At 49.1% G+C, this 14,494-nt stretch overlaps 4 protein-coding genes across 7 annotated transcripts; 2 read left to right on the plus strand and 2 right to left on the minus strand.

The window, feature by feature from the left end:
* Nucleotides 1–142: 142 nt before the first annotated feature.
* LOC6588667 lies at nucleotides 143–8,637 on the minus strand. Its single transcript, XM_026995317.1, has 15 exons — nucleotides 8,269–8,637; nucleotides 7,398–8,014; nucleotides 6,763–7,336; nucleotides 5,894–6,435; nucleotides 5,529–5,839; nucleotides 4,924–5,466; nucleotides 4,556–4,859; nucleotides 4,268–4,501; nucleotides 4,076–4,208; nucleotides 3,381–3,496; nucleotides 3,152–3,321; nucleotides 2,853–2,934; nucleotides 2,555–2,791; nucleotides 2,042–2,488; nucleotides 143–1,979 (listed from the first exon to the last, which is right to left on the minus strand). Exons 1-15 carry the CDS (start codon nucleotides 8,528–8,530, stop codon nucleotides 576–578), a joined length of 5,976 nt encoding a protein of 1,991 aa, XP_026851118.1. The 5' UTR covers nucleotides 8,531–8,637; the 3' UTR covers nucleotides 143–575.
* A 235-nt stretch (nucleotides 8,638–8,872) lies between these two features.
* On the plus strand, nucleotides 8,873–11,303 carry LOC6588531 (protein claret segregational). Its single transcript, XM_002013177.2, has 3 exons — nucleotides 8,873–9,106; nucleotides 9,176–9,846; nucleotides 9,907–11,303. Exons 1-3 carry the CDS (start codon nucleotides 8,914–8,916, stop codon nucleotides 11,158–11,160), a joined length of 2,118 nt encoding a protein of 705 aa, XP_002013213.1. The 5' UTR covers nucleotides 8,873–8,913; the 3' UTR covers nucleotides 11,161–11,303.
* LOC6588642 (3'(2'),5'-bisphosphate nucleotidase 1) lies at nucleotides 11,158–12,333 on the minus strand. Its single transcript, XM_002013178.2, has 2 exons — nucleotides 11,923–12,333; nucleotides 11,158–11,851 (listed from the first exon to the last, which is right to left on the minus strand). The coding sequence occupies exons 1-2, from the start codon at nucleotides 12,299–12,301 to the stop codon at nucleotides 11,313–11,315; spliced, it is 918 nt and encodes a 305-aa protein (XP_002013214.1). The 5' UTR covers nucleotides 12,302–12,333; the 3' UTR covers nucleotides 11,158–11,312.
* Nucleotides 12,334–12,978: 645 nt separating this feature from the next.
* On the plus strand, nucleotides 12,979–14,419 carry LOC6588409 (electron transfer flavoprotein subunit beta). 4 transcript variants are annotated; one of them, XM_026989933.1, is made up of 3 exons: nucleotides 12,979–13,061; nucleotides 13,182–13,901; nucleotides 14,204–14,419. In XM_026989933.1, exons 1-2 carry the CDS (start codon nucleotides 13,011–13,013, stop codon nucleotides 13,890–13,892), a joined length of 762 nt encoding a protein of 253 aa, XP_026845734.1. In that variant the 5' UTR covers nucleotides 12,979–13,010; the 3' UTR covers nucleotides 13,893–13,901; nucleotides 14,204–14,419. The 4 variants fall into 4 exon arrangements, with proteins under 4 accessions (XP_026845734.1, XP_026845726.1, XP_026845722.1 ...); XM_026989925.1 differs by lacking the exon at nucleotides 14,204–14,419 and adding an exon at nucleotides 14,092–14,164; XM_026989921.1 differs by lacking the exon at nucleotides 14,204–14,419 and adding an exon at nucleotides 13,967–14,121.
* The last annotated feature ends 75 nt before the right edge of the window (nucleotides 14,420–14,494 follow it).

Below are 14,494 nucleotides of genomic sequence, written 5' to 3' on the forward strand. Positions count from 1 at the left end.
ATTATTTTAAATCTACTTTTGTTTTATTAAATAATTGCAAATCACAAGCTGAATATCGAATAAAATATAACAAAAGGTCTGTATCCTGCAGCCTGCAGCATCCATCTCCTCGACCGGTGAGCTGTTGGAGAATTATTGTGTGGCCGAGAATGTCTTTGCTTTATTTTTAATAATTTATTGATTAAACAGAAATAAAAACGGGGCGAAGGCAATTTGCAAACAAAGCATTACAAAAAATTCGATCCTTTAAACAATTTGTTTGTCCTCTTAATTATTTTTGTTTAAATAACAGGCGCCTGTAAAAAGCATTTGATTTGTGTATGATGATTCTGTGTATAAATAACCGCAAACAACAATTATGGGTATAATAATTACGCGTAAACATTTATGGGGCAGGGGTAGAGGGGGGATAAGTGGGTATGTGTGTGTGTGTATTAAGTGTGGCATGAAGTTGCACAACAAACAAAAAACCTAAAACACGACGAAACACGATGCCAAACTCTGAACACCTATGACAAGACAGAATTCAGAGTCAGAGCAGGCGGAGGAGGAGGAGGAGGAGGCCGAGGTCAATGCTAATTGGCAGTCGACACCTCACAGTCCGAGTAGGTGAGCAAGCGCTGGCACAGAATCGTCTTGAACTTCACCGTAAAGCTATCGAATATGACATCCGTGTCCTGCAGCAGCTGCTGCTGCCCGGAGGCGGAGTTGGCTAACGCCGCTTGGTTGTTGTCTGCTGCCGCCGCAATCAGCATCTTGAACTTCTGATTGAGATTCTGCTCCAGGGTCGAGTTGTTGTTGTTAAAGTAAAACACATAGGCCAATTCCAGCAGATAGTAGTCGAGATCGGCCATAAAGTAACGCTCACACTCGAGCATATCGAACTTGCGCTCGAGGCAATGCAAGCACATATGATAGATGAGGTGCTTAAGATCGGATCTCCGCAGCGGCACATAGCCCGTGTCCTTGCTGAAGTACTCGAAGAGCTTCAGGGTGCGCTGGGCACTGTCGCAGCTCTGCAGGCAGAGCCGGAAGGCCTCCACAAACCTAAAGTTGAGCATGCAAATCCGAATCCGGTACTCGTTCCGATGCGGACGGGCGCACTCCCCGATCTTGTCGGGGTTATACAGCCCGTGGAAGGCATACAAGCAGTAGTGTATATAATGACGCAGCTGCTGCAGAGCCATCCCTCCCAGCGTGCCCTCAGAGCTCGCTGTGAAGGTGCTGACATCGTCATCGCCCCCTAAAAGCGCCGCGGCATTGGCTGGTATTCCCGTGCCTATTCCCCCCGCTGTCATTTGTTCCGCCAGCGGAGCATAGCTCTGCTCTTCGGGCGAATAATCCATGTCCAGGGAGCTGTTTGCATCGGTTTGCATCATCGGCGGTGCGGTGTACGAGAAACTAGCATCGTTCTGGCTCAGATTCTCCAAGCTGCTAAGCAGATCATCCGAATCCTGTCCAGTGGCCGCCTGCTCTGTACTGCTCTTGTATATGGGGGTTCCTATGGAGTAGCGCTGATCGAAGCTAATGTTGGCTGGCTGCAAGAAGTGTGGCTGATATGGCGGCATGACCTTCAGGTATCTGATTGGATCCTGGTCTAGACGAATGCGTGGCCGTGGCAGATTGATCTCCACGGGAGCCTCCACACACTGGCTCTCGAAGCGCATCAATCGCTTGGTCGTTGGCAGGCAGACAACACGCTGTCGCATACGCTCTAGGCCGGCCCCCTGATCTCTGCCACACTGCCCATTGGAGTTGCCGCCAAAGGCGCGCACAATGTGATCGGTGGTCATGACCAGAGTGAAGTCCGCACCGCAATCCACATACATGGGACGCTCAATGCTGTCGATGGGCGAGGGCTTCAGCACAGCACGACGATCCTTGTCCTCAGTGCCCAGCTGATGTTCAAGATTCTTGCCCCACGTATAGAGCGTGCACGTGGACGAGATCAATGCAAAATGAAATAGCCCACTGGAGATCTACAAAAGCACACGGCATAAATCATCATGGTCAATAGGGTCTGGTCTCCTTTTGTACACACCTGTAGAGTTTGTCCTGCCACCTCACTGGTATCCACTAGATGCGGCTTCATATGCTCTGTGGGATCAGGTTCGGTTGCAGGAGCCGGTGCCACTGGCGTTGCCGTAGGTTTATCCTTTTCCGCCTCACACTTTGAGCCAAGACGTTCGCTACCATCTGACGGCGCCGCCTCATTATCCAGTTGAGAATCTTTGGTCTCGTTGGCGACCTTTGGTGTAGCCCCAGCCACTACTGCTGCATACGATGTGGTTGGCTCCACCAGAGTACTGCTGCTGCTGTTGGGCCTTGGCAGCAGTGTAGCCTCCAGTTGCCTGCTCAACAGCTCGCGCTGATGGTTCTCCTCCAGCTTTTGCTTGGCATTGGCGCGACGTTTGATTTGGTTCGCCAGGCGTAAGGCTTGTGGTGAGCTGCCCCAAGTGTACAAGCGCTCCTGATCGTCTACAGCTAACTGCAGAAGAAGTGCACACAACAAGTCGGAAAACATTCAGAGAACAAAGCTGCTTGCTGCACTTACGTTGGTAAAAAATTTGGTGTGTATCAGTCTTAGGCTGCTGCCACCCGTCTCCAGTCGCACGGGCAGATTCACCTTTGTATCGCTGCCCAGCTCGCTATTTCCAGTGCCCAGCTGGCCAAAGTGATTCGAGCCAAAGACGAAGAGCTCGTTGCTGCAGTTGTAAGCCTCCTTGTAGCTATTGCTTGCCTGGCACATCACCAGACTATGCGCATGCCCTAGCGATATTTGTAAGATTTTCTGAAAAAGCAATAGTGAATGCAATACTCTAATTAAGAGTGCGGAGGTAGAAGAGACGAACCTTATACTTGAAGAAGCTGACTAGTTGTGGTGTGGCAATATTCTCGCAGCTGCCCTGCCCCAGCTGGCCATAGACGCCCCATCTGTAAGAATGGTCGAGAAAAATAAATAAATTTTAAATAAAGAAGAACTTTATCGGTTGACTGTATCGGTACGAGGGCCCGGGGCACCTGTTCTTCAATTCTCTCTTGGGCTATCCTTCGTCAGAGACAAAGCATCGGTAAAGAGAGAATTAAAGCCCCGCACCCGCACCCGCCCCGCCATAGAACAGCTTGCAAAGTCGTCTTTGCTGAAACCTACCCCCACATATAGAGCCTGCCATCGGCCACTGCCGCATTGTGATATTGGCCCACCTCGAGCATGGTTATATTCATGCCATCCAAGGCTGTCACCAGCATCGGCTGCAGGGCCATCTGCATGTGACGGCCAATGCCCAACTGGCAGAGACTGTTGTTGCCCACCGAGTAGAGCTGCAAGAGACCACAAATATGAATAAATATGCACTGTGCTTGCTGTTGCTTTGGCTTACCCCATTGTTGGTTAAAATAAGCGTATGCTGGCGTCCACATTTGATGGCGTGCACCTGCAAATTGAGCTGCGAGAGTAATTCCAACGTTTTCACGGCATGCGCTGGCTCGGGAGGCTCTGCAGGACATGGAATGGTTTGTAATACAGAAAGTGTCTGTCGAAAGTCCCCTAGCTTAACCCTCCACAAGGGCTGGGCTTGGCAATGGCCCCCGGTCTAGCCAAGACAATGGTTCAGCGTCTTCCCGGCCGCAAGTCGGAGGAACTGAACCAGGGTCATGGCTAGAGGTGCCTGGCGGATATGCTTAGCTAGAGGTGGTTCCCCAAATGCCCAATGGAACGTAAGAAAGAAGAAGCCAGAGTTGGGATGTCAACCCAAACGTCGGTCAGTTGCAATATTACTGTCACAAAAACAACTCGATGCAAGACGAGCCGCGCGGGTGCCGTTGTCGAATCATACTCGGACATGGAGAACGTGCTTTCAAGCCGTTTTCAAAGCTGGGCGCCCCGAAGTTGGCATCACTGGAAGATAACTCCAAGAGGACGCCAAAGGATGTATTTGTCTTTACTGAAAACACCTCAATGACCTCGAGGATACCCGCGGCGGTTCAAAAACCTCCCCATCCGAATAACAAAAGGTCATACTAGCCGATTCGTGGCCTCTCTCAGGGTCATCCTAACCTAAAGTGGCTGTTATACCTGTTGACTTTTGAGCACTAAAATAGCTGGGTATCCCACTGGAGCCCCAGAAGTAGGCAATGCCATCCACAACACAGGCACAGTATGCACAACCAGCTGAGATCGGTTTAAAGCGTGATGATTCAATGGCAAACTGCAAGGAAAGATATTAAGGATAGGCAAAACAGATGGGGCCATCGTGTTGGGGCTTGCCTGATTGTCTTCATAGTTGATGCGAAAATTGGATAAAGCATTCACCAGCGAATCGTGCTTGACTCGCTGTGATTCCATGTGTATGAGCACGGCCAGATAGGTCTCAATGAGGCTCTTGCAGAACTCAAATAGATGCGTACTGTTGTTATCGTTGGGGTTGGCCCCACAGCCGCTGCTGTGCGAGACGATGGGTCGCAGCGCTGCAGAGAACGGATTCAGTTGCCTTGAGAGACGCTGCAACATAACATAATTAGCAATGGAAATAGTAAGGCGAAATTGTATTCTCACCAGCAGCACACAGGGTCGTATATGTTCCAGCTTCTCTTGGATGAAGGCAAAGTAGTCCATGGACACATGCGGTAAGTAGGTGATTGTCTCCATGAATATGGTCTCGCTCAGATTGTACAGGCAGACATTGAGCTCATTGTACCAGCCGAACTCCTGGGCCACCACGCTGATCAGCGCATTGAACGTATCCAGGCAGACGCCACGCGTCTTTGCCAGTATGATGGCCGATGAGAAGAGTCCGCTTTGGCAGAGCACGATGCTGGTCATGTTCGTGTGATATTTGCTGTTGGTCACCAGAAAGTTCCTGAAAGAGTCAAAGAATGCTAAGGTTAGATATATCCTCCATCGAACGGGAATAAAACGCCTACCACAAGGGCATATAATTCTTGTCATTGACTGCCTTCTCAGCCAGCGTTATGAGCAGCAGATTGGCCAAATGAAACTGCGATGAGGGCGACATTTGCAGGGCACTGATGGACTCATCCACGCCGTAGCAGTAGTCGCTGCAGGAGGCCCCACTGTTGACCACACCCTGTTCCCTCTGCTGTGGCAGAATCATACGCACATCTTCCGAGTGGCGGTAGGTGATGTCCGCCATCATACCCTTCAGCAGTGGATGGCCCAAATGCCGCGACCTCAACAGATATGTGGACTTCAAGGCCATAGCACTCAGCTGCATCAAAGCATACGTGTGGCCGTACATGGCCAGTTTGAGCGCTGTACGTATGGGCTTCACCCTGGCCACATTGTACGTGAGCAGTGCCTGGGTAATCTTCTTGCGGCGCAACAAATAGTCGCCGGCAAACTCAATGCAAAGCTCGAAGGATAGGTCAAAGGTGTTGCAAAAGTCGCGGCATTGATTCCACTCGCTCTTCAGAGCGGCATCCAGGAACAACTCAAAGGGCTCCTTCCTGCAAAGAGCGAAACACTTTTAACAATCTATAAAGGGACCTTCTTGAATGCCAAACCATACCTGAGTTGTATTGTGTACACGTTCTTGTTGGTAATCACATAGCTGGGATCGTAGTTGATCTTCGGGAACTCCGACTGCATTATCTCCATTTGCCGCAGGGAAAACTCGCTGCTCACATCGGCCGTCTCGTAAAATTGTACATAGTCCATGGGCGTGTGGATATCCTTGATTTCGAATGCCTTGGCCTTCTCCTCCTTGGTCAGGGTCTCCGGCTGGCCGGCGGGTTGGCGATATTGCGCCATCTGATACAGGTGGAGTACAGTTTCCTGCTCAAAACGGAAGAGTCCGATCTGCGCCAGCGTGTTAAAGCGCTGTCGAAAGAGGCAGATTAAATATGGGACTGTAGAAAGAGTGTAAAAACTTACATCTTCGTCTGAGGTATGCATTGAGGCCATAGCGCTGCTAATAACGCTGACTGCATTGATGGCATTGCTGGGCATCTCGCTGTGGTCTATGCTGGATGTGGCAGTAGTTGTTGCACTCGTTGTATCGCTCTTGTGTGCACTCGTCTCCCGCTCCCCCTGCTGCTCCAGTTTCTCTGTGTCCGCATCTCGATTCTCTTTGTCCGTATTCGCAAACAGCGGCTCCTCCAGCGAGGAGGCTGCCGTCGAAATGGCCGAATCGCTGCGACTGTGCAGATTCACATAGTTGATGCCATAGAGTATGTTCGAACTAATGAGTATTTCCTGGGTGTGCTTGGGTATCTTGTAGACGAACAGCGGCTTCAAGCTAATGTCAATGCTATGAACCGTGAGGCTGTGACTATTGCTGTGTAAAGCACTCAACAGAAAAGTGCTCCTCAGATTCTGGATGGTGTAAAACGATCCAGTGGTGTTGCCCAGCGGCTCTGGGGTCACCGAAGGCGAGTCCATGATCGCAAACGAACCCAGATTTGAGTCGGGCATTACTAAAAAAGAAAACGATAGGGAGGAAGATGAGTAATATAAATGTCTAGAGGGGTGTTGAAATAGTGTAACTAATTGGCAGGTCTACGGGCAGTCTGTTGAGTGTGAGAGACTCACCGCACAAGCGACGCCTCAATAGATGCAACAGTTCTCTCAAAACTGCACACCAATCGAAAACAAATATAAAATACACAAAAAAATTGCACAATTAACAAATGAACGATGGAATAGCAGGGATAGAATGCAGGAATGGCATTCAGGCAGGGCGGGGAAGGAAGAACAGTTTTCAAGTGGGATAATAATATTGTTTGTGTTGTTTGCTTACGCACATTCATCGAATTTCTGCCTCTGATCGGAGAGCCTCATTTTGATCGCGTGCAGCTTCTTCGATCCAAGACTCTTCAGCGAGGCCAGACGGGCTCTTGTCGCTGGCAGTATACCATCGATGCTGTTGCCGGCTGTTGGCAGCTGTTGTTGATTAAAGCGTACGCCCATGTTCTCGCTGGACTGGCGGGCCACAGCTTCGCTGTAGGATGGTGGGGCCGGCGGCGGCGGCTGTGGCTGCACATCCGCAGTTGCAGGTCTAGAATCCCCTGGCGCCGGGACGGTAGATACATCGGTTGGAACTGTTGGTGCCTGAAAGCTGGGCGGAACATCCTCGGCGCTAGATGGCGGCGCAAATACATCCTCTTCCAGCTGACTGCTGTCCGAGGCCGGATCGGAGCTGTTGCTTTGTCGAGGACCCGCCGCCATCCCGCTATGGCTCTGATGTTTCCCCTGCACAGACATCACAATTTGCCAGGCCCCCTCACGGGTCGTCGGTGAGCTATCGCCAGGATAAACGTACATGATGGCCTTCTGCTCCAGCAGCAGTTTAAACTGCTCTTTCAGGGAGGAGGTGATCTAAGGCGGAGCGATCGCAAAGATTAATGAAATGTAATCACCAAAAACATTCTAAGCTTACCAGCAACATTACTCCATCGTAGGTTTTGTCTTTGCAGATAACGAGACGCATCACAGATCCATTTTCGATCGCAGTGCTGGCAATCATCGGGCAGTTGGGACTGAGGCCCACAAAACAGATGGAGCCATCCGAATACCCAATAATGGCCCTGTTTAGGCCCTGGTTGGTCTTCCACCACACCACTGAGAGAGGGTACGGGCAGGTCTTGGATGCCATGAAGGAAGCTGCCATCACCTGGCTATTTCCAGTGGCATCGTACTGTGGCTGGACGGGCTGCTGCTGCACTTCGGCTGGATCCTGTTCATTATTTTTGACCAGCATGTGATCGGGCAGTTCGTGGCCCAAGGGCTCGGGTTCGCCATTTTCTTCCAGCTGCATGACATTGGCGAACTTCTCGGCCAATTGCTCCTCTTGGTTGCTCCCTGCCGGCTGCAGCTGCTCAGTCGCTGCCGTTGAATGATTGGGACATTTCTTGGAGTTGGGACACTCGTGGGGTCCCACAAATGGTATTATATAGGATGTCACTTGTGTGGTACTGTAGAGGGAACAGGCGGCCAGTATATTCGTCTTGTCCACCAGCGCCAGGGCGGGCACGATATGCAGCGTATTGTCAAAACCTGTTGATATATTTATGGGCGGCGTTGAGTAATATTCGGATCGATACAAGCCCCATTGGAGGAGGCTCCACTCCAGAATCATTAAATCAAAACAAAATACGCAAAAGAAAATCAATAATCACACACGCACACACAGAGAAAGAAAGAGAGAGAGAGAGAGAGGATGGTTGGCGCAAAGTAATTTTAGGCTTCAACACCGAACACCACCCCCACCTACACCCCATGCCATTGGCGACACCATCCAGGGTACTTACATAGCACCAGCAGCCAAATGCCCGCAGGATCAAAGCACACGTCATGGATGACACGGTGTCGAAACCAGGATATCATCTTGACCACCTCCTGGCCAGCGGCGCTGATATAACGCAGCACAATCTCATTTTCTTCGCTGACAATCGCCAGCAATTGCTTTTCATCAAAACCTGCGGTGACGGCCGAAAGTTTGCAGCTGAGATTTGTAATAAGAGGACGAAGCTCGAACACGCCTAGCTCCTTGAGTTCTGCGTGCCCCGCCATCACTTCGAGGTTTTTGCGGTCTCGCGGGCCCTCGCACTGCAAAATAGTTTTCTGCTGCTACTTAATTTTTTTGCTGCTTTTCGTCTTTTTTTATGTTTTAACTCTGCGCCAGAGGCAGGGCTGGCGACCAACGTTACTGATTTATCAGGGCTGGTACCTGCTGGAAACATATGATGGCGGACTGTCGGAAACAATCCAGTTGGCAGCGCCGGTTGCTCCAAAGCAACCCTACAATCGAAATTAACGGCGCGAAGTGGCTTTAGCGTCGCTTGCTCTCGATCAAAGCATCTAAAATATCACCAAACAACTTGAGCTGGAATATAAATTATAAGTGAAGTGAAAAAATTACAGAGGAATATAATATATAAATATAATATAATACAATGGAATCCCGTTTGCCAAAACCGACCAGCATAAAGCGGCCCATGATGCCGGTCAAATCTATACTGCCCACAGATCGAATCAAAGCAGGCGGACAGGGCGGAGCCTTCAGCGCCAACCAAACGTACTGTGGAAACTTGCTGCCGCCGCTCTCCCGGGATATTAACAATTTACAAGAAATGGATCGACGCAGGGGTGAGTAGTGGGTGAAGCATTTCCAGAGAGCATCACATCACCGCAACCTTCTTTGTATTGTACCAAAAGGTCGCGCTGCCTCGCCGGAGCCTGCTAAGATAGGCAACCGTGCCAAATTGAGACGAAGCCGCTCGGCCTGTGACATCAACGAGATGCGTCAGAATAACAAACGCCCAGCAGCACAGCCAACATTGCCAAGTATTCCCAGCAAAGTTTCGCGATTTGGCAACACAAATAGTACCGCTGCTACGGTCCCAGGACAGCGTGTAGTACGACCAGCCGGAACTGGAACAACTGGAACAACGACAGCCACAGCTTCTTCTGTAACTAAGCGACCGATGGCAGCACGTCCTTTACCCAGATCTGCAACAGCTGCTGCCTCCTCTAGGCCCGGAGCGGCGTCGGGAAATAGCGGCAGTATTGGGAGTGGTGCGGCTCCAAAGCGGATAGCACCGTACGACTTCAAGGCACGTTTCCATGATCTGCTAGACAAGCACAAGGTGCTCAAGACCAAATATGAAAAGCAAGTGGAGGATATGGGCGAACTGGAGTCGCTTCCCACCCAACTGGAGGAGACCCAGTCGAAGCTAATTGAAACTGAGACTTCCCTAAAGAATGCACAGACGGACAACGAGTGTCTCCAAAGGCAAGTGAAGCAGCAGACCAAGAACATTGAGACTATCACTACCTCGCTGGGACGGACAAAAGAGCAGCTCTCTGAATTGCAGGTGAATCATAAGGTGAGCACATGTCAGAGGACATTTCCTGCCGATCCCTATTATATATCGAATTTTTTTTAGCAAATAAAAAGTGAACATGAGAGTCTAACCGCGGAGGTGTTGTGTCTGCGCCAACGCACGGAAGATCTCCAGCTTAGAAACGAGCAACAAGCGGAAGAACTGGAGACCTGCAAGGAGCAGCTCTTTCAGTCAAACATGGAACGCAAAGAGCTGCACAACACAGTCATGGATCTGCGTGGCAATATAAGGGTCTTCTGTCGAATACGTCCGCCACTGGAGTCCGAGCTGGCCCGCCTTTGTTGCACCTGGACATACCACGATGAAGCCACAGTCGAGTTGCAGAGCATCGATGGCCAGGCCAAGAACAAAATGGGCCAGCAGATCTTCTCATTCGATCAGGTGTTCCATCCCAACTCTTCGCAAACGGACATTTTTGAGATGGTTTCGCCGCTCATTCAATCCGCGCTAGACGGCTACAACATATGCATATTTGCCTATGGCCAGACGGGCAGCGGCAAGACCTATACCATGGACGGTGTGCCGGACGATGTGGGCGTCATTCCACGCACCGTTGATCTGCTCTTTGACTCCATCAAGGGGTATCGCAACTTGGGCTGGGAGTACGAGATTAAGGCCACGTTCTTGGAGATCTATAACGAAGTGTTGTACGATCTGCTGAGCAACGAGCAGAAGGACATGGAAATTCGCATGGCAAAGAACAACAGAAACGACATTTATGTGTCCAATATAACAGAAGAAACCGTGACCGATCCCCATCATCTACGCAAGCTTATGCTGACAGCCAAAATGAATCGCGCCACAGCCTCCACGGCGGGCAATGAGCGCTCGTCGCGCTCGCATGCCGTGACCAAGCTTCAACTAATCGGACGCCATGCAGAGAAGCAGGAAGTCTCAGTTGGCTCCATTAATCTCGTTGACTTGGCCGGCTCTGAATCGCCAAAGACAAGCATTCGCATGACCGAAACAAAAAATATCAATCGCTCTCTCTCCGAGCTGACGAATGTCATTCTCGCTCTGCTGCAAAAGCAGGACCACATTCCATATCGCAACTCGAAGCTTACGCATCTGCTTATGCCTTCCCTGGGTGGAAATTCAAAAACGCTTATGTTTATCAATGTTTCCCCATTCCAGGACTGCTTCCAAGAGTCAGTAAAGTCCCTGCGCTTCGCTGCCTCCGTGAATTCCTGCAAAATGTCCAAGGCAAAGCGCAATCGTTACATGAACAGCTCCCTGCCAGCACACAATAGCAGCTCCCTTGGCTCCAGCAGCATCTGTAATAGCTTCGAGAAATAAGCGACACTTACTTTTCTATTGATTTCCGAAACATTGTATATTCTCTTCTACACATGTATCCATTTTTCCCAGCTCTTTTCTGTTATCGCTTAATATATGTGTTTACTTTTAGTGGAAAATAAACTAATAAATTGATGAACGTAGCGCGGAATTCATACTCCTACAGCCTCCCGCACCTTACGGGGAATTTTGTACACCAGCTCCGAGTGATTCTCGCCCACGCTGGCCAGCACTCCCTGCCGATTCACGTGCTCCACATCAGCATTGTAGGAATAATTCTTGCCATTGATGTCTGTGAGAAAGCCGCCCTGTGCCTCCAGCACGGCCTCGGGGGCGCAAGTATCCCATTTCTTGCATCCTGGTGTGGCAAACACATATGCGTGTGCCTTGCCCTCTAGCAGCTGCAACACCTTGAATCCAGCGCCGCCCACTTTCAGGATTTTGGTGGCAGGAAATGCATTGAGTGCCTGCTGGTGCAGGGCATTCGAGTGCGATCGTGTGGTCGTTATGATGAACTCTCCGGGTGGAGCCAGCGAATGTGTGAAACCGCCCGTGCCCAGACCCTTGAGCCCCCAAATGGTGCGACCCAGCTCACCATCGGGCTGCTGGTAAAACGGCTGATGAATGATTCCGCCCACCGCAGCATCCTTGACGGCTATGCCTATGAGTACGGTGACATGTTCCACGTAACCTTTTAGAGGGGATATTTGGCAGGAGGTGAGTCGGGTTTGGTGTCTGGTGTTTGCAAGCGGCCGTACTTACCCTGTGTATATTCAGCTGTTCCGTCCAATGGATCTACCCAGATCACAAAATCCTCAGGTTTTGCATCACGCCATTCGGCCGGGCAGCTTTTCTGAAGAAACTCTTCATCCAAATCTTCGACCAGCCAATCATCGCACACGTTTAAGTCGGAGCCGCCTTCCTCGCCAATGATCTTTACACCGGGAAACTTTTTCGTCAGCGAGGCAATGATGCACCGCTGGGCAGAACGATCAGCCTCCGTTTGGGGATCATTTTTTCCCTTGTCCACGATGCCTAGGTCGCCTTGTTTTAGGACGTCGCGTATGATGCCACCAGCTAGTTTGGCTGTCTGTATGGAAGACGCCATAATTCTCATGATAACCGGAGCAGTCGAAGCCATGTTTCTATACTTTTTTTATTTGGAATGCGACGAAATGATGCTTCAAGTGTGTGAAAGTACAACAGCTGTTGTACCGTAAGTGTACCTTACAAAATGACGTGACATTCCATACTCCCTTACGTTACGTTCCATACTCACTTACGTTGCCACTGTTTTTGTTGACCGTTTTTGTTCAAACCTTGTTTTAGACACAATACAATAAAAAGGAGTACTTAAAAGTAGCTAATCTTGTGGAAATTTTTTTCATCAATGGTTTAAAATTATAAAGGCAAAGCTAAAGATTTTAGTTAGGCAGCATTATTCAACGGAATATCAAAATTGAGCAATAGGAACAATTTTTCTCTTACGTTTTATTTGTTTGACCATTTTCGCTAAAACATTTTTTTAGACAAAATCCAATGAACGCAAGTATTTGAATCAAGCCAGTCAAGTAGGAAATTGATTTATTAGTCGGATAAAATTATGTGGGCAGGGCTGAGGTTTCTATCTAGCTAGTAATATTCGACGGAATATCAAAATCGAGGAATATGTAAAATAGATCTTGAATTCGTCAGTATGTTTACGGTATATTTTGGTATATTTCTGAGGGCATTATCAACAGCTGTTAGCTACTAGCTCAAGAAGACCTTTGTACCCCCTCAAATTAATTTCAAGAGGGCTAAAGTTTTTAATTATTTAACTACATTTTGTTACAATATTTTAGAAGAAAATGGCCCGTGTCTTGGTTGGAGTTAAACGTGTGATCGACTATGCTGTCAAGGTAAGCCGAGAAATAGCCTGATGTATCTTTTTCTTATCACTTGTTGCGTTTTGCGTAATCGGAATAATAAAACTTAATTAAACTATTTTCATTATCATTATCAAATGTGTCCATCTACAGGTCCGTGTCAAGCCAGACAAGACTGGCGTAGTCACCCAGGGTGTTAAGCACTCGATGAATCCTTTCGATGAGATTGCCGTCGAGGAAGCAGTCAAGATGAAGGAGAAGAAGCTGGCCACGGAGGTCATTGCTGTGTCCGTAGGCCCAGCCCAGTCGGCGGAAGTGATACGCACTGCCATGGCCATGGGCGCCGATCGTGGCGTCCATGTGGACGTGCCACAGGCCGAATACGAGCTGCTGCAGCCCATCCATATCTCCAAGATTCTTGCCAAGTTGGCGCTGGATGAGAAGGCGGATCTGGTGATCCTCGGCAAGCAGGCCATCGACGATGACGCCAATCAGACAGCCCAGATGACCGCCGCCGTGCTGGACTGGCCTCAGGGCACCTTCTGCAACAAGATCGAAAAGACAGATGCTGGCCTGACCATCACACGGGAAATCGATGGCGGTCTGGAGACGATCAAAACGAAGATACCAGCCGTACTGAGCGCTGACTTGCGGCTGAACACGCCACGCTATGCCACGCTACCCAACATCATGAAGGCCAAGAAGAAGCCACTGAAGAAGGTTACGGCCAAGGATTTGGGCGTTGATACGACGCCACGCATTGATGTCATCTCCGTTGAGGATCCACCTGTGCGCCAGGCAGGAGCCACCGTTGCCGATGTCGACGCCCTGGTGGCCAAACTGAAGGAGGGGGGCCACATCTAAAACAAAATTGTGAGCAAAATTATACCCGTTTTTAGTTGAAAATATATCAGAAACGTGCATTTATCTAACCTCAGAGATAGATCGGCAGACAGGATTTAAAATTTCTCCTTCCCCTCCGCTCCTCCCCGAGCTGATCCAGATCTAGCGCTTTAAGTAATACAAATTTTTCATTTAAATTTATTCCCATTGTGTCCAGCAGCTCTAAGAATAAAGTGATTGTAAGCTCTGATTGTAAATCGTATATATGACAGACAGACAGGCAGGGTCAACTCAACGACTCGTCTCGACCATTTTCCAAAATTCCTTTTCAGGAAAATCTCGCTCAACTTGAAGCGACCCAAAAATGTGGATTCAACGCCTAACCCGATATGGCACACCCAATGGTAAAGTTTTTCTACTGTATTTCTTTTCTTTATTAGCAAGCGGTTCACATAAAAGGAAAACATTTGCTAATACATGTTTTTATAGAGAAGTATAAATTGTACATAAAGATATACATATATAAAATTCTTAACTACATGCTAAAATCTTGTCGTTTTATGTTGTGTTTGAATTGGACGATTACGAAACACATATGCGCATATGCTTAGATTAAACATACA

Source organism: Drosophila persimilis, unplaced genomic scaffold (assembly GCF_003286085.1).
Source record: "Drosophila persimilis strain 14011-0111.01,24,50 unplaced genomic scaffold, DperRS2 tig00000000-arrow-pilon, whole genome shotgun sequence".
Classification (NCBI taxonomy): Eukaryota; Metazoa; Arthropoda; class Insecta; order Diptera; family Drosophilidae; genus Drosophila; species Drosophila persimilis.